This window comes from Hypanus sabinus, chromosome 5 (genome assembly GCF_030144855.1).
Source record: "Hypanus sabinus isolate sHypSab1 chromosome 5, sHypSab1.hap1, whole genome shotgun sequence".
Taxonomy (NCBI): Eukaryota; Metazoa; Chordata; class Chondrichthyes; order Myliobatiformes; family Dasyatidae; genus Hypanus; species Hypanus sabinus.
The window spans coordinates 163,556,730-163,576,274 of NC_082710.1; the positions used below are offsets into that span (position 1 = coordinate 163,556,730).

At 42.6% G+C, this 19,545-nt stretch overlaps 1 protein-coding gene across 1 annotated transcript in view; it reads right to left on the bottom strand.

Moving 5' to 3' along the window:
- LOC132394527 (uncharacterized) overlaps positions 1-4,493 on the bottom strand; it is a 123,399-nt gene extending 118,906 nt beyond the window's left edge. The window contains exon 1 of the mRNA XM_059970804.1: positions 4,409-4,493. Within this exon, the coding sequence (XP_059826787.1) occupies positions 4,409-4,457 (49 nt within the window). The 5' untranslated portion in view covers positions 4,458-4,493. The remainder of the gene's footprint in view (positions 1-4,408) is intronic.
- Between the last annotated feature and the right edge of the window lie 15,052 nt (positions 4,494-19,545).

The window sequence follows — 19,545 nt, forward strand, 5'->3', positions numbered from 1 at the left end:
CCCCAGTGTTCAATCCACAGAGAGCAGCCATTCTCTATTGCCTGCCACTTCAGTACTTTGACCTCAATGTCTACAGCCTCCTGCCCTGTTACAACGAGTGCATAGTGTTACACAGTGCAACCTTCCAGACTCAATATTGAATTCCCCAACGTTTGGTAACTTGTTCCTGGCTGTATCAGAACTGGCCATTTCTACCAGTCATCCATCTATGATTTGGCTCTGATTTTCTCTCCGTTGGAACAGCCTGGTCAGGTGGTCAAGATATGCCTTAGACTTGTGATTAGTGACACATAACACAGACAGAGAGGCAGAATCTGCTTTGACCTACTTGGTCTCATATGTTACCAATGTTCTCTGTTTTTGTTCTTTCCCAAATGGTTCACATCCTTTGTCACTAATTCCAACATTTTCTTTCTACTGATGTCAACAACTCTATTGTTTCCTGCTTTCTGTCTCCTTTCTTTCTTTGTGTGTTCACATTTGCCACCCTCCAACCCACAGGAGCCATCCAGAATTCATGGAAGTCTGGAAAACCAGAAACACAATCCACCTTTTTCATAATTACCTTTCTCAAACTATTGAATTTAGGTTATCGAGTCTTAGGATTTGTCACCTTCAATCCCATTAGTTTTGTCAGTACCAGTTCTTTACAGCGATTGCTATTTCTACATTTCCAGTCTGTTTTTATTTATTAATACAAATTCCATTCAGTGATTCACTCCCTTAGCTTCTTGTAATCTCTGTGAAGATTGACAGAAATGCATTTAGTTCATAAACATTCTTGTCTACCTAACAAAAATCCATCCTCCATATTGGTCCATCTTCAGACGTTGCTGATCTAAAGCTAATACTACTTGCCTGTGTTTGTCCCGTAAACCTTAAACTTCCAACATTCTGAACCAAAAAGGTGATCCAGGCTTCCTCTGACATGAACTACAAAATTTTCAAGGCTTCTGTCCTGCAGGATTCTATATAATTAATACATGTTACCAATACCCGAAAGGTTTATTTACTTATTTAGTGATCTATAGTGTGGAATTGGCCCTTCGAGTCACACTACCCAGCAATCCCCTGATTTAATCCTAGTCCAATCACGGGACAATTTACAATGACCAATTAATCTACCAACCAGCACATCTGTGGACTGTGGGCGGAAACCAGAGGACCCAGAGGAACCCCATGTAGTCACCGGTAGAACGTATAGACTCCTTACAGGCAGTGGCAGGAACTGAACCTGTGTCGCCTGTACGGTAAAACATTGTGCTAGCCACTGCTCTGTCGTGCCTCCCCAAGGTGTATTGCTCCTGCAACCGGAGAATGACCTCATCATGGCAGTACAGGAGGCCTCAGACTGACATGTCAGAATGGGAAAGGGGAGTGGAATTAAAATGGCTGGCCACCCAGAATTCCTACCGGTTGTGGACAGAGCATATATATTCTTTGCAGGTAGAAGAACTGGGCATGTCAAGGAAGATGTTAAGATATTTCCCGCAGTGACAGAATCTCAAACAGAGTGACACTGTTAAAATCACAAAAAGAGGAAATCTGCAGATGCTGGAAATCCGAGCAACACACACAAAATGCTGGAGGAACTCAGCAGGCCAGGCAGGTTAGGGGCCACTGATTTAAAACTGACGCACACAGGAATTTCCTCTCAGAGAAGGCAGAGACTCACTGGAATACTCAACCCCAAAGGGTAATGGAGACTCTGCCTTTTAAAGAGGAAATAGATGATTTTCTGGATGATTAGGGAATTAAAGAATATACAAAATGTCAGATGAAGCCTGGGGCCTATCAGCCATGGTCAGATTAAATGATGGTAAGTTTCATGGGCTGGATGGCCAACTACAGTTCCTATTATTTTCTTTTCCTGATCTTAACAGCTCCTGTTTTCTCATGTCCTTATCAATGCTTTCTGCCATTTGCTGTTTCATATCTTCACCCACACTCTGAGCTCCCACCCATTCGACCGTCACTGTGCATGTACATCTGTGCACAGCCGCAATGAAAAACTTACTTGCAGTGTCAACACTGATACATAATATAAGCAGTGTTCACAAGGAGAAAATATATTAAAGATAAACATAATTTTTACAAGAACCAACATGAAAATTATAAGAAATAAACCAAAGTCAGCCCAGAAACTAGTTTGTGCCCTAAGATTCATTTTCTTGCAGGCATTCACAGTAGAACAATGAATTAACAATAGAATCAATGAAAAATGCACAAAAACCAACACTGACAAACAACCAATGTGCAAAAGTAAACTAAAGGTGCAAATTCAATCAATTGATGAATTGATCAATGGTTAAATCAACCAACCAATCAATCAATCTGAGCCGAATCCTTTGGGAAACTGCCATGGATGGTCCCAAGCTTGGGCTGAGAAAGGAGGGGTTTGGCATCGGGACAGCAGCCCCATCCCATTAAAATACCCAGAGCTACAGACACCGCAACAAAAGCTCTAAAGACCTTATCCCTGGGAGAGAAAAACATCTTTGCCACAAAGACATATGATGGGCTACACCTGGGGAATACTTGAATCACTGGCCCAGGACAGAGGACTTTGGTGAGCTACGCCCCAGTAGGGGGATGGACTGAAGCTAAGCAACTAAGAATCCTTCAGGAGATCGTAAAATTACCAGTTTGTTTAGACAGTTCAAAAGCATGTTTCTTAAAGAAAAATCATAGGTGGCAGATACCAGCAATGGTAGTTCATAAAAAGCAATATCTATTGGTTTTGTAAGCTGCCAGGAAGACATGGCCGTAAGGATAAAGGATGGAGCGTGTACCAAGGAGAAGGATGAGGAGGACAGCAAGATCAGTGTGGACTGGGCTAATACACCAGGGCATTTTCAGATAAAGAAAAAATTGGGTCTCTTGAAGAACATTAAGGTTGATAAGTCCCCATGGTTTGATGTGATGTACCCATCACCTGGAGTCAGGCAACATCTCTGGAGGGAAATAGACAGTAGACATTTCAGGTTGAGACCCTTCATTAAGAGTGGAATGAAAGTGCGGAGAATGAACTATAAGATGTGGGGTGGGAGGGGTGGAACAAAATCTGGTAGGTGAGAGTAGATCCAGGTATGGGGGGAGTGATCAGCAGGTGAAGGAGGATAAAAAGTGGGAATGGTGTAAGAAGCAGGGAGCTGATAGGTTGAACAGAGGAAAGGATGAATAATCCGATTGGACAGGACAGAATCAATGGAAGGAGGTGAGGAGGGAAACCAGACGGAGGAATGTGTGGGTGATAGACAGATGGAGAGGGTGGGAAGGAAAATGAGATAGTATTTTGGGGCTGGTGGCTGGTGGGTGAGGTAGAGGGGCAGTGGGGCGGTGGCTGGGAAAATCAGTATTCATGCCATCAGGCTGGAGACTGCCAAGACATAATAACATTCAGAATGTAACAACATGATAACATTCAGGCAGCAGGATCAGTACAGTTGGATCTAAACAAAATCCAGATGTGGGCAGATAAACAGCAGATGAAATTTAGTTTAAATAAATGTAAAATATATATAGGGAGTGGAAATGATAGATATAAACATACAATGGGGTTCTTGAGTCAGAAAGTGCACTGTATGAGTGGGTTTGGGCACCCTGGTAGACTCATCACTATCCACATCTAGACAATGCACAGAAGTGATTAGGAAGGCTTACAGAACGTTGGCCTATAAAATGCGCTCAGTGGATTTCAAGTCTAGAGACGTTCTCCTTTAGCTGTATAATGTGCTTATGAGGCGACACCTTGAGAATGGAGAACAATTTTGGTCTCCATATACAGTGAGGGATGTAAAGGCACAGGAGAGAGGTTAGAGATGGGCAACAAGACTCATTCCAGGTCTGCAGGGTATGAACTATGAAGAAAGATTGAAGGAACTGAATTGTTTTAGCCCAAGTAGATGTAGAACAAGAGGAGACATGATCGAAGTGTTCAAGGTCATTAAGGGTGTAAGTAAGGTGGATGCCAGCTGCTACTTTAAAATTAATCCATCAGTGAGGACGAGGTGGAGACCGGTTAAAGGGAGATTTCAGATTAACATCAGGAAGCATTTTTTTATACAGTGAGTTGCAGACACATTGAACAAACTACCTAGTTATGTAGTTGATAGTAGTTCAACACACCGTGTGAATAGGAATTTGGTAAGCTGGTAGAATGGCCTGTTCTTGTCAAAATCTTTCCAATGTTCTAATAATAAGAGGTGCTGTACCTCTGATCTGTGTCTAGCCTCCACATGACAGTACAGGAGGAGGCTGCCTGGATAGTCTGTTGAGGAGGTGACGGGCGGGTGCCATCTTGTCCCTGGGTGGGGCTGTGGTATTGAGTGCCAGAGTGGGGATGTCCCATCTGGATATCTGTCTAAACCATTCCCGTGTCCTGACTGAGTGTAAACTATCTCCTTACCTTCTGTGTTAAACACTCCCAGCGTGAAGAGAAGAGCAAGCAACAACATGTCCGAGCACCGAGCGGGAGCCGAAGTTTCCAGACAATTCAGGGAAGTTTCCAGAGTCTCAGATTCCTGGACTTTGGACTCTGAGCATTGAGACTGGGGGATGTGTGGAGAGTAAAATCAACAACAGCTTCCAATCATAAACGTTGAACATTGAACCAGGGAGTGGTTCAGCTACCTGTGAAAATGAAAGGAAGGTAGACTCAGTCTGATTATGGGACTGAACAATGTATTGAGGAATAAGGGTAGTTTATGACATTGGAACCTGCTGTGTCAGTCCACAAGGTCATGGCTGAAGTTCCAATCACCCGCAAATGAAGCTGGTAAATTAGTTTATTATTGTCACAAATAAAGTAAAGGACTTGTCTCATATACTCTTCGTACAGATCAATTCATTACACTGTGCACTGAGGTGTTACAATAACAGTGTCAGAATAAAGCTTTACAGAGAAAGTGCAATGTAGATAGCAAGGTGGAAGGTCACAGCAAGGTAGATTATGAGTTCAAGATTCCACCTTTTCATAAAACATCATATGTTTCAGTTTTAACAATTTCTAATGCAATAAATTACCAAGACAGAGTACTACAAATGTTTACAGTCCTCTGAGTGCAGAAAATTTCCATTCTCCTGTTGAATAGTTTGTTCATTTTTACTGGACTGAGAGGTGTTTGAGAAACAAAAGAAACAACATTCATCTCTGAACCTTCAGTGGTATATGCCATCCCACAATTCCAAGTGGGGGAATCTTGTTCACTCACCTATTGTGGGACTTTTTACACCACAGCATGATTTCCCCTTCAGGAATCCCATGTTAATGCTGACTGTTTTCTAAACAACATAATATTGTATAATATCCCAGGATTTTCCCCAAATACTGATTTCAGGTTAACAGATTTAGAACTTCCATATTTTCTATCTTGCTCCTTTTTGAAATGGGCCACGTTTACCTGCATCCATCTACAGAAGACATATGTTTATTTAAGATGATCCCCAGAGGATCCACTATCTCAGTTACCCAGCACTTTCAAACCTTTGATTGTAGGTCATGTATCCAATGGGTTTTGACGAGTTTTACTCTCAATAACTTCTTCAGTTTTGATACCTATTACTCCATCAGACGATCCTCAGTTCGCTGTTTCTGAGAATTTTCTCTTTCATGCAGATAGACATAAAGTCTTTGTTTGAATCAATGTGCCTTTTCTGCTTCCTCATGATACACTCAGTGGCCGCAACATTACATACACCTCTACACCTGCTCATTAATGCTAATATCTAATCAGCCAGTCTTGTGCCAGCAACTCAATTCATAACAGACATGGTCAACAGTTCGAACATCAGAAAGGGGAAGAAAATATGATCAAAATGACTTCTATCATAGAGTGATCGTTGGTGCCAGATGGGGTGGTTTGAGTATCTCAGCAACTGCTGATCTCCTGGGATTTTCACTCACAACAGTCTCTGGAGTTTACTGAGAATGGTGGGAAGAAAATAAAACATCCAGTGAGCAGATATTCTGGGTGAAATGCCTTGTTAATGAGAGAGGTCAAAGGAGAATGTGTGCGTGCGTGTGTTTATGTGAGAGAGGTATTTTTGCCTTCCACTCTTTTCCTTTTCACGTATCGAGTCAGCCTGTTCTGCCTCAAGCTGATTTACTCTCACTTAATATTCTCTTTATCAATTTTTGCTGATCCTTTAAGGAATTGACCCTTTTGGAAAATTGGGCTCTCTTCTGGGGAAGGTTGGACCTGTACAGGAGGAATGGTTTGCCCCTACACTGGAGGGGGATTAATATCTTCGCAGGAAGATTTGATGGTGCTGCACAGGAGGAGTTAAACTCGAGTTGCAGGGGGGATGGGAACCACAGCACCAGAACAGATGGTGGAGTAGTTGTGGAGAAGGAAGTTGTTAAGTCTAGAGGACCATGGAGTGACTAATATCCTGAGCTGCGTATATTTCTATGCCAGGAGTATTGTAAGAAAGGTAGATGAGCTTAGGACATGGATCAGCACGTGGAATTATGACATTGTAATCTTTAGTGAGACTTGTTTGCAGAAGGGACAAGCTCAATGTTCTGGGGTTCCATTGTTTTAGATGTGAAAGAACAGGAGGGAATAAAGTGGGAGGGGTGGCTTTACTCGTGAGGGAAAATGTCACAACAGTGCTCAGTCAGGATAGACAGGAGAGCTCGTCCAGTGAGGCTCTGAGGATAGAATTGGGAATAAAAATGTATGACCACGATAATAGGATTATATTATAGACCAACCATCAGTTTGCGGGATTTACAGGAGCAAATTTGTAGAGAATTCGCAGACTTTTGCAAGAAACATAAGGTTGTGATAGTAGGTGATTTTAACTTGCCGCATTGTAACTGGGACTCCTATGCTGTGAAAGAACTCGATGGGAAAGAGCTTATCAAATATGTTTAGGGAAGTTTTCTTAATGAATACATAGAAGTCCCAACTAGAGAGAATGTGGTACGAGATCTGCTATTATGGAATGAGACAAGGCTGGTGGCAGAAGCTCATTACATCTAGTAATCATAATGACATTAGTTTCAAGGTAACTATAGAAAAGGATAGGTCTGGTCCTTGGGTTGAGATTCTAAATTAGAGAAAGGCCAGTTTTGATGGTGTTAGAAAGGATCTGGCCAATGTGAATTGGGACAGGTTGCTTCCTAGCAAAAGTGTCCTTGGTAAGAGAGAGGCCTTCAAAAGTGAAATTTTGAGAGTACAGTGTTTGTATGTTCCTATAAGAATAAAAGGCAAGGACAACAGGTTTAGGAACCTTGGTAATATCAAGAGATATTGAAGCCCTGGTTAAGAAAAAGGAGGAGGTGCATAGCAAGTATAGGACCAGGAATAGATGAGGTACTTGAGCAGCATAGGAAATGCAAGAGAACACTGAAGCAGATAATCAGCAGGGCTAAAAGAAGACATGAGGTTGCTCTAGTAGACATGATGAATGAGAATCCTAAGGGATTCTACAGATATGTTAAGACAAAATGGATAGAAAGACACAAAATTGGTCCTCTGGGACATCAGAGTGGTCACTTATTTGAAGAGCCAAAAGAGATGGAGGAGATCTTAAATGGATTTTTTCCATCTGTTTTGAGAGATAGACACAAGGCACAGAGTCTACACATGTGAGGCAATGCAGCAGTGAGTTAATGGACCCTACACAGATTACAGAGGAGGAAGTGTTTGCTGTCTTTAGGCAAACTAAGGTGGATAAATTCCCAGGGTTAATAATGTGTCCTCTCAGACCCTGCGAGAGGCTAGTACAGAAACTGCAAGGGCCTCAGCAGAGATATTTAAAACATCCTTAGGTGCTGGAGGATTGGGCAATAGGTAACGTTGGTCTGTTGTTAAAGAAAAGCTCTATGAAAGGACAGGCAGTTGACACAGCGAAACTGAAGTGTGCCCTTTTTTAATGCAAGAAGTATCAGGAACAAGGATGATGAACTTAGATCTTAGGTCCGTACATGGAACTATGATGTTGCAACTTGGCTGTCACAAGGGCAGGAAAGGCTAGTGGATGTTCCAGGAGTTAGATGTTTAAAATGAGACAGGGAGGAGGTAAAAGAGATGGGGGAGTGGCATTGCTAATCAGGGAGAGTATCTCAGCTGGTGGACGTCCTGGTGGGATTGGAAATAGGAATGGAGCAATCACCCTATGGGGGTTATTCTGGAGAGCCCCACACACCAACAGCAGAGCCTATTGGGTATGGGTGACAATTGAGACAGCAATAGGTGAGGGAAATAACTCCAAATCTCAGTGGGGGTGTGGGTGGATTGAGTTAATGGCAGAAAACTTCAGGCTAACAAAGAAATGAAAAACAGTTTTCACTCAGGAGACAGCGTGGGAGAGGTATAGTTAAGGTAATTGTGGGAATCAGTAGGTTTATTAAAGATATTGGTGTCTCCGGAGATGGGGAGGGAGGTATTAGAAATAGACTGAGTGAATTTAAGGACGGGGTGTAATTTAGAGGCAAAGCTGATGAATTTGATGAGTTCAGCATGGGTACATGAAGCAGCACCAATGCAGTGGTCAGCACAGCAGAGTAAGATTTGTCTGTGCTTCCACAGCCCAGATGAATGTTGATTGGGGTTTTAAGTACTGTTGGAGTATGAGGGAAAGTTACGATCGTGAAGCGGCAATTTGACCAAACGGAGGGGAAAGATGTGGTGTTAGTTCAGACCAGAGCTGACGTAACAGGAATGGATCTGCCTCTTACCTTTGGGGTCCCGGGAGAGGCCATCCATACTTTCAGAGAAGAGGAAAGTGGAGGTGAGGGTGCCCAATTGGAATTCATGTTTCCCATAGCTGAGAGTGGGGACGTTAAAGAAAAATTGCTCTTGTTTCTGCGGAGTGAGGGAAAGGAGTTGTCTGATGTGAGAGGTCTACTGATTCCTTCAGCTGTTGATTTAAATCCTGAGCTCGTTTTGGCTACTATATCACTGGCTGATAAATGCAGAGGTGTACCTGGTGAGAGCCAAAGTTACTGCCGGCTGGGAGTGTTCTCTGGAGTCAAGCCCACACCCGATGGGGAAGGAGAATATGAGGCTTGGGCTGAGCAGACATCTCAGTTACGGGATGAATGACTGTGCTCAGATAATATGAAAAGACAGCGGCTGGTAGAGAGCTTGAAGGATTGGCGGCTGATATAGTGAAGTTCCTCAAAGAAGGAAATCCACAAGCCATGTCAGCTAATTACCTACAAGCTCTGGAAGATACTTTTGGAAACAGGAGGAAATCTCCAGATGCTGGAAATACTAAGTAAGTATCACTTCCAACAGTGTCAGTCTAAATGGTTGTTTTCTTTTCCAGAACCAGTGGGGAGCAATGATGTTGCTCTGGCTTTGATCAAGTCTCAACAAGACTGAAACAAGAGGAAGGGAGTTAACTACTGCTGCCATCAAACACTAATTGTCTGGACCAAGTGTGATTGCCAAACCCGTTCCCCAGACTGCCTGTGAGGGTGTGCAGACCCCGGGCAGAGTCCTTGATTGTGATAAATCTCATGGAATGACAGAGCAGGTTCGAGTGGTGTAACCTACCCTTCTTTCTGAATACACGGTCATTTCACAAAATGAATCTATCTGGCTTTCACTTTCACAAGTAGCTGAACCGCTCCCCGGTTCAGTGTCCACGAGTAACAACCAGACTCAGGTTTTGTGTTTTTCAGCAGCATTACATTGCAGTACATAGTCATAAAATTAGAAAAAATATGTGTAAAATAAGTGAATAAATAGTGCAAAATGAGAGGGAATAACACTGTGAATGTGTTCATGGGTTCAATCTCCATTCAGAAATCTGATGGCAGAGAAGGAGCCGTTCCTAAAGCACTGAGTGTGTATCTTAAGGCCCCTGTATCTCCCCTTGATGGTAGTAATGAGAAGAGGGTATTTTGAGGGTTATGGTGGTCATCAATGATGGATGCCGCCTTTTTGAGGCATCACCATTTGAAAGTGTCCTGGATGCTGGGGAGGCTGGTGCCCATGGGTGGAGCTGACTGAGTTTACAACTTTCTGCAGCTTTTTCTGATCCTGTGCAATGGCCACTCCATACCACAGGGTGATGCAGTCACTTAAAATTCTCTCCGGGGTGCATCTGTAGAAATTTGCAATTGTCTCTGGTGACACACCAATTCTCCTCAAACTCCTAACGAAATATGGCCACTGTTGTGCCTTCTTTGTAATTGCATCAATCTGTCGGGCCCAGGATAGATACTCGGAGATGTTGACACCCATGAAATTGAAACTGCTCATCCTTTCCACCTCCAATCCCTCGGTGAGGACTGGTGTGTGTTCCCTTGACTTACCCTTGCTGAAGTCCACAGTCAGCTCCTTGATCTTACTGACACTGAGTGCAAGGCTGTAACTGCAACACCACTCAACCAGCAGAACTATCTCACTCCAGCACGGCTTCTTGTCATCATCTGAAATTCTGATGACAATAGTTGTGTCATTGTCAAATTTATCAATGGTGTTTGAGCTGTGCCTGGCCACACAGTCACGGGTGCAGTGTGAGTAGGGCAGTGGGTGAAGTCTGTATCATTGAGGTGCGCCAGTGTTGTTGCTAGTGAGGGGGAGGTGTTATTCCTGATCCACACAGACTGTGGAATCCCAGTGAGGAAGTTAAGGATACAGTTGCAGAGGGAGGTACAGAGGCCCAGGTTTGGAGTTGTTTGATTAGAGCTGAGGGTATGATTGTGTTGAACACTGGTTGTGGTCAACTAACAGCAGACTGGTGTAAGCATTACTGTCCAGTGATCCAGGGCTGACTGGAGAGCCAGTGAGGTTATATCTGCTGTAAACCTATTGTGGCGATAGGCAAATTGGAGTGGGCCCAGGTGCTTGGGCATGAGTTGATTCTTGCCATGACCAGTTCCTCAGAGCACATCATCACAGTTGATGTGAGTGCCACTGGGCGAGAGTCATTGAGGCAGCTGAGGCTTTTTCTCATGTTTTGAAAACACCACAGGTCTGCCCCATCAGTGAGTTGCTCTTTGGTAGAGAAACTGAGGGAGCTGGACTTGGTGTAGACCATGTGGCTGCCTGCTACAGAGAGATGTTGGAGTTGGTGTGTGAAGGAGTTGTGCAGTCTAATAGTGAGTGATTATTTTAGTCACTTTTCTTGTTATTGCAGGACCTGTTGGACATTGGTAACGTGGAACGCTGCAAGTCCGGTTCACTGGTTTATTGGTGGGACTGATGGTGGGGGAGCTGTGTGACCTCAGTTGTAGTGAGAACCAGGCCTTAACCCATCCAGGAGAGAGGCATCGGAGTTGGTTCGGAAGGCGGTGTTGTGCAACTCCAGTGTTCGCTGGGCGAAGACAAGCTGTATTGTCTTCAACTGCAGACTGCTGCAACATTTATGGACTCAGGGACTAGGTACTGTTTTTTTGTGACTGTACCTTACTGTTATATTATATGTGCTATATGTGGGCTTGTGCTGTGTGTGACTGTTGGTACTGTGTTTTGAATATTGGCCTGAAGTAACATTGTTTCATTTGGCTGTATTCATGGGTATTCATGTCTGGTTGAATGATAATTAAATTTAAACTTGAATCTCACAGGGATTCTCCAAATTCCTTTTGCTTGGATCCAGCACCAATCTGATTTTCCCTACCTACCTGGAATTTGAAATTCCCCATGCCCAAGATAATGAAATTTTTCTTTCTTTTTATATATTTTTATAAATTTTAAACAAACATAAGAGAAACATAGATACAGAGAGTTTGAGAATGCATAATTAATAAGTTAAGGTATAAATACAAATAGATAATAATCCATATATAATAACCTCCCAAACTCATAGTGATTACGAAAAAAGGAGTAAATAAGAGAAAAAAACCCTTCCAAAAAAAAACCTAAGCAACATGGGCCATTGCATTAAGTCAAATATGCACAGCAGCGTCAATAACTCCGCACCTCCATCCAAATAATTAAGGATAATAAAAGTAAGGCTTAGGAAAAGTCAGTTTAGCTCATATGAAAATGTTGAATTAACAGTCTCCAAGTTTCTTCAAATTTAATTGAAGGGTCAAAAACAACACTTCTAATTTTTTCTAAACTCTAACAAGAAATAGTTTGAGAAAACCACTGAAATATGGTTGGAGGATTAATTTCTTTCCAATTCAATAGGATAGATCTTCTAGCCATTAACATAACAAATGCAATCAGCCGCGGGGCTGAGGGGAATAAACAACTATTATCCACCATTGGTAAACCAAAAATTCCAATAATCAGATGCGGTTGCAATTCAATATTCAGAACTTTTGAAATAATACCGAAAATATCTTTCCAATAATTTTGCAAGCAAGGGCAAGACCAAAACATTTGGGTCAATGAAGCGACTTCGGAATGACATCTGTCACAGGTTGGATTAACATTAGAATAAAATCGAGCAAGTTTATCCTTAGACATGTGAGCTCTGTGTACAACCTTAAATTGTATTAAGGCATGTTTAGCACAAATAGAAGAAGAATTGACTAATTGTAAAATTTTCTCCCAATGCTCAGTGGGTATAAGACAATGAAATTCTTTTTCCCATTCCTTCTTAATTTTTCCTGATACTTCTGGCTGTATTTTCATGATCATATTATAAATGATGGCTACTGAACCCTTCTGGCAAGGATTCAGAGCTAAAAATTTTTTGAAATTTTTACATGTCTTTTCTCGCTCCCTCTGTAATTTGAACCCTACATCCTGGCTGCTGTTCAGAGGCCTGTATTTATCTCCTATCTGTGTATTTTTTGCCTTTGAAGTTTCTTAACTCTACTTGAGGATTCTACATTTTCTAAGCCTACGTCACCTTTTAGTCTCTCTGATGTAACATTACCATCCACCCTGTTGAATATCATCTTTGGAAAACTTGCTTCTATGACCCTATCTACTCACCTGTGTCAGCATGTGAAAAGTTGCAGACCCAGAATTCCTTGCGGGACACTATTACTTACATCTTTGCAAATTATCCTTATCCTCCGCCTCCTGCGAGTGACCTATTTGTTCTTGCACTGACCCAATTATCAATGTCTTCCACTTTGTGAAAGTGTTCTGATAATGGATTTATCAAATGCCTTCTATGTTCCAATACACAATCTGATCTTTCATAAACTGCTACACTGAACCAAAGCATGTCGGTGTAGTTGTTCCAGAAAAAGCAGCCGACAATGTACTGACTGAGGTATTTATCCAGTCCAACATTCTACACTGTACCAAGTTTAGCATTTTCATGTTAATAAGGAATATCTTTGCACTTACCTTTAAATACAGTTCAGCAAATGAAGGCAATGAGAATGCAGACAAGAGACACAACGTTACAGACATTCAGGGACCATCCCCAGCGTTTGTCTCCTAGATTCCATGTGGAGAAATAAACAACATTAAAGCTGTATGGAAACTGAAATAACAGATCGACACAAATGATTCAACACAGGATTAATAAACAAAGTGTTGCAGGTTATGGAAATGGACCTCAGTTGGTCAGGTTGGTATCGAGCCTCCTCAATATGATGCGACCCAACCATCTCACAGATGGGTCAGACGTCAGGGCACGGGGATGACGAAGCTACGGTGAGCTCAATGACATGGGCAGGTGTGGAGTCACTGGGAGGGATAAAACTAGCTTGTTGTTGTTTCTGGAAACACATTTGATAACCTGGGGTTTTTCCTGTCTGCCGTCCAGTCTGATGTGCATGTCACTACACTGATGTTTCTTCATGTGCCCATCCAGCAAATGAAATAAGAACCCATTGTCAATGATCAATTGATATGGTCTTGACAATAACTAATCCCAGCCTTGGGAGTGAAACTACATTGTTATTCTGTGAATACTGTTCAGAAACTGAATATTGGAACATCACTACACTGGGATGCTCCCCGGCATTGTGATTCAAACTGAAACTTCCATATACGAGGAGCAGGCTGAAATGTAGAAATGGTTTGGCATTTAGAAGTACAGAGAGAGAGGGTTCCCAGGAAGTCCACTGGTAACTGGTGAACCAGATCCAAAGAATTGATCACCACCAGGTCAAAGAGACATCTCTCTTGGAAAGGAATGAAGAGTCAACGTTTCTGGCTGAGACCCTTCATCAAGACTGGAAAAAAGATGAGAAATCCGTGTGAAACACCCCGGTTTCCTAGGCTGTGTAAGTCTAAGAAAGACAACCTCCGGCCCCACCGAGCTCGTCAGATTGAGGCGTGCTTGATCCCACCCCAGACCTGTGTGGGTGCTGTGTCAATTACTACTCTGTTACAAATTAATGCCACAAAATAACAGACAGTACACTGCGTATGATTAAAGGAATTATATTTATGAATCTTAAATGAAGGGTTAGTAAATAATAACACAAAGAAAAAAGCCCATTCTAATTAAACAGTCAAATGTGCACAAGCTGGAGCTCATCTTGAACTTCTCTGTCACCCACGCACTGGGCCCTCGGTCAACGTGAAAGGACACACATCTTCTGAACGTCGCTCGCAGTTCATCTTGAACAAACAGGTCTCCCACCAGATCGTATGTTACAGCTGGTTCTCCCCAGCACCTTCCTCTTCATCTCCTCTCGAACAAAAAAAACCCAAGCACAACCTTACTGTCCCTCATGAAGAAGATCTCCTGGCACACATTCCACATCATCCCTTATCTTCAACAATGACCTAACCAGGCTGAAAGCCGAGCTGCTGAATGAAATACCTGCAACACAACAGTAAAGGTGTGAACCAGGTCTTTACACCTGGAAGAGGTGGGGGGAGGGGAGGAAGAAGGACAAGGTGAGAGGGGGACGGAGTGAAGTTAAGAACTGGGAAGTTGATTAGTGAAAGAGATAAAGGGCTGGGGGAGGGGGAATTTGATAGGAGAGGGCAGAAGACAATTGAATAGAAGGAATGAAGAGTTGTAGGGGCAGATGTGGCAGTTGTTCTGCTTGCAAGGATTAGTACCAGGAGGGAGATCGTTGGGAAGGGATGAATGGACAAGGGAGTTGCATAGGGAGTGATCCTTGCAGAAAGCGGAAAGTGGGGTGCTGCGGGGTGGGGGGGGGTGGTGAAGATGTGCTTGGTGCTGGTATGCCGTAGGAGATGGTGAAAGTTACGGACAATTATGTGCTGGATGCAGAGGCTAATGGGGAGTAGGTGAGGACAACAGGCCCTATCCCTGGTATTGTGGTGGGAGGATGGGGTGAGGGCAGTAGTGCACAAAATGAAAGTGATACGGTTGAGGGCAACATTGATGGTGGAGGAAGGAAAGCCCCTTTCTTTGAAGAAGGCCGACATCTCATTAGTTCTGAAGTGAAAAGCCTCATCCTGACAGCAGATGCTGTGGAGGTGGAAGAACTGAGAGAAGTGGACGACAATTTTTACGTGACAGAGTGGGAAGAGCTATAGTGCAGGTAGCTGTGAGATTATAGAACATGGAAATTTACAGCGCATTACAGGCCCTTCGGCCCACAAAGTTGTGCTGACCATGTAACCTAGTTTAGAAATGGCCCAGAATTACCCTACCACATAGTCCTCTACTTTTCTAAGGTCCATGTGCCTATCTAAGAGTCTCTTAAAAGACCCTGTGGTATTCGTCTCCACCACTGTCAATGGTAGTGCATTCCACGTATCCACCACTTTTAAAAGATCTTGGTGGATAGAATGTCTCCAGAGATAGAGACAGAGAGATTGAGAAAGGGGAGAGAGATATCAGAAATAGATCAAACACATTTGTGGACAGGGTGGAAGTTGGAGGCAAAGTTGATGAAATCAATGAGCTCAGCGTGGATGCAGAAGGCACTGACCTGTTGAGTTCCTCCAGAATTTCGTGTGTTGCCTTGAATTTCCAGCATCTGCAGATTTTTTCATGTTAAGTTATCCCCTCTGGTTTAAGAGTCTGATAGTTGAATGTTAATGCACATTTTCCCCGCTATTTGAAAGTAGAGCATTCTTATCAAACCTTTCGTAAGCTGAAATGGCGTACAGCAAAGAAGCAATTACCATTAATTTAAATGGGAAAATTTTTCGCGCATTCCCAGACCCAAAAAATAACCGAACAAATCATACCAAAAATCGGCACGTGCACGCATGCGCACACACCTGCCCATGCAAGACTTCACGGTCATGATAGTCTTTCTCGGGGTAAACACAAGTTTAACACGGGCACCTTTTTTCTATATGAAGTAGAAATAATGTATGTACAGTGTAGTTTCACTTACCAGAATCGGGAAGATTTAGCCAAAAACTGATTTGTAGAAAAAAAGATGCAAGTATACGCATGCGCACACACCTGCCCGCGCAAGACTTCACGGTCATGGTGGTCTTTCTCAGGGTGAACACAAGTTTTAAGTGGGTGCCTTTCTTAGTAAAAGCAAAAATCCTCTTCAGATTTCTTTTGGTTAGCAAAAACAGGTACAAATGTAGGTCTCTCATAAAAGCCAAGTGGTGTAAAGTGGGGGACTCCTGTAACTGTTCCTGAACCTGGTGGTGTGGGTCCTGAAGCTCCGGTACCTTCTACCTGATGACAGCAGCGAGAGGAGAGCACGGCCTGGGTGGTGGAAGTCCTTGATGATGGATGCTGCTTTCCTGTGACAGCGCTCTGTCGATGTGCTCAATGGTGGCGATTCTGTATTACCTCCTTTCCAAGCGCAACATCAAAAAAGTCTCTATGTCATTTATAAACACAAAACACACATATATACACCTACCGCTGCCCACTTTACTCATTTGAATCTACCTATTTCCCTTTCAGTCTCAATGTTTACTGACAGTTTTAATAGTTTCTCCTTCAGGTATTGTCATACCTGCTATTGAATCTCCATTTTCACCCCACTGTATGAAACCAAGTCCGAAGATAACCACAGTATTTGCAAATTTCTGCTCCCATCATCATTCTCTTGCTGCTCCAAAATCCTTATTGTTTTTCAATTTTCTGATGTTCAAATCTGTCACATTCCAACCTAACCACATGTTAGTATCAGCCCACATCAGGATTTCAAATCTCATTCCTCACTAAGATCCACGTACATTACATCAAAAGTGTTTTCCTGATTGATTAATTTGCATCTTTAACCTTATTGAATCATTGAATTAGGATTTTATTTGTTCTGCAGATGGATGTGTTTAACCTTGCTGGGTTCCATTCTATTTTTTATATAATAGATGGAAAATCTTCTTCAGTGTCCTCTCCCCCCATTCCTGCCCAATGATAACTCAAACTCACTGAGGATCTGTCCTTCAACATCCTCTTTACCATTTGCACACTGTCCCTTAGCTCAGTTCAATCTCCTACATGTTATGTGCCAGTGGCCATAGACCACAGACACAGATTTTAATGTTAAACAAATATATTTTCAAGATCTACCCAATATATAGACAATTAAAACAATTGCTTCCCTAACCAAAAATTAACAGTGCAATGCATCTTAGCTCACAAACTGTGGAAGCCTGGAAACAGTTCTTCCCAAGTCTCACTCAAACAGAGTGCTCGGGTGGCTATCCAGAAAGTTCCGGAATCCACGGGAACAGGTACAGGTGTCTGTGAGGAAGGGTTCATAAATTCCAGAGGACAAGTGATCAGACTGGATCCATGCAGGGATAACAAGGTGACAGTCACAGAAGATTCCAGAAGTCGAGAGGTCATCACTGAAATGCTAGAGTCCACGCAGGGACAACAAAGTGACACCTAAGTTCCAAAATCCACGTAGGGATATCACAAGGTGACAGTCACGGAGTATACCTCAACACAAGCGGTTGCCACGTAACACACCAGAATGCATGTATGGATCAACAAGACGTGGCTGCCACTGAATACTCCAGAAATCCAAGTATGGATCATACAAATTGACAGTCACATATCCAATATGCACTGTGTGCCACAAATTGTCACAATCTTCTGGAGACTGAGAAATATTGGGAATGGCCACTGCTGTAGTGATCTCTTCAACTCACTCAACTCAACTCACTCTCTCGCTGTACAGATGGAAACATGAAAATGTTGCAAAGCCAAAACAAGTGACAATAATTCCTTCTCTATTGTGGAATGATTTCTTTGATGTTTATTGAGTTTCTTTGAAAAGTATGCCACAGGATGTCATCATGATCATCTCTTTGTAATAACACTTCTCCTGTAGCCTCGTCACTGGCATCCACTGCTATGGAGAATGGCTTTTCAAAGTCAGGTGACCTGAGCACAGGTTGATGACACAAGATGGCCTTCAACTTGTCAAATGCCTTCCAGCAAGGCTCTGTCCAAACAAATTTCTCACCCTTCTTCAGGATGTTAGTCAATGGAAGGGCAATATCAGCAAAGTTCTTACAGAGCTAGAGATAATACCTGAGCAGTCCTAGAAATCTTCAGAGAGCATTCTTACCAAATGGAATGGGAAACTCAGAGACAGCCTGAACCTTTGCCTGAACAGGAGCCAACCTGCCCTGACCTACAACGTAACCAAGATAGGTCACAGTGGCCTGGCCAAATTCACTCTTATCTAAGTTAACTGTCAGGTTGGCCTTTGAGAGCCTTTCAAACAGCTTTTCTACTGCGGAGATGTGGGCTTCCCATGTGTCATTTCCTGTGACCAAGTCATCAATATAGACAGCTGTATGTTCTAACCCTTGAATTACAGAATTAATCATTCTCTGAAATGTTTCAAAAGCATTTTTCATTCCAAATGGCAGAATGTTGTATTCATAAAACCCAGAAGGTGTTACAAATGCAGAAATTTCTCTACCTCTGTCTGTTAATGAAACACACCAATACCCTTTTAACAGATTGATTTTTGTAAGAAACTTAGTTTTTCCAACCTTGTCTACACAATCATCTACTCTAGGGATTGGATAAGCATCCGTTTTCGTTATAGCATTCACCTTCCTGTAATCAGTGCAAAACCTGACCCTACTATCTGGTTTAGGTAGCATGAGCTCAAATCTGAAGAAGAATGCCTAATAATACCATTTTCTAACAGATACTCAATTTGGTGATCATCAGGTTTACACTTTTCCACATTCCTGCGATAAGGATGCTGTTTTATAGGTTTATCATCATCAACATCTACACCATGTGGGGCCACTGTTGTTCTTTTTGGAATCAGGGAACAGATCCTGAAATTTCATGGTAACTGCTTCATTTGCTGTTGCTGATCTGGTTGTAAATGAGCCAGTTTTTCATCAAGGTTTTCTAAAATAATGGAATTTGGCAATCTAGCCGGAATGTTGTTTGGTTTAAAGTGGACCTCAGAAGGGTCATCCAGAAAATCTTCAGAGAGCCCAGATCCGTCCCGCTTCACAGCAGCCACTACAACTGCAGTTGGCATTTCATAGTACAGCTTAAGCACGTTAATGTGACAGAGCTGTGTTGGACTCCTTCTATCTGGAGTTCTGACAACATAATCGACATCATTGACCTTGGACACAATTTCACAGGACCGTGGAATCTGGCCTGCAGAGGATTTGTTTGCACAGGGAAAAGAACAATCACTGTATCTCCTGGCTTAATTGTCCTAGCTCTGGCTCTCTTATCATACCAGGTCTTCATCTTACTCTGAACAGATCTTAAAATCTCCCCAGCTGGGTTACAAGCTCTCTGCCATCTGCCCTTGAACTTTAAAAC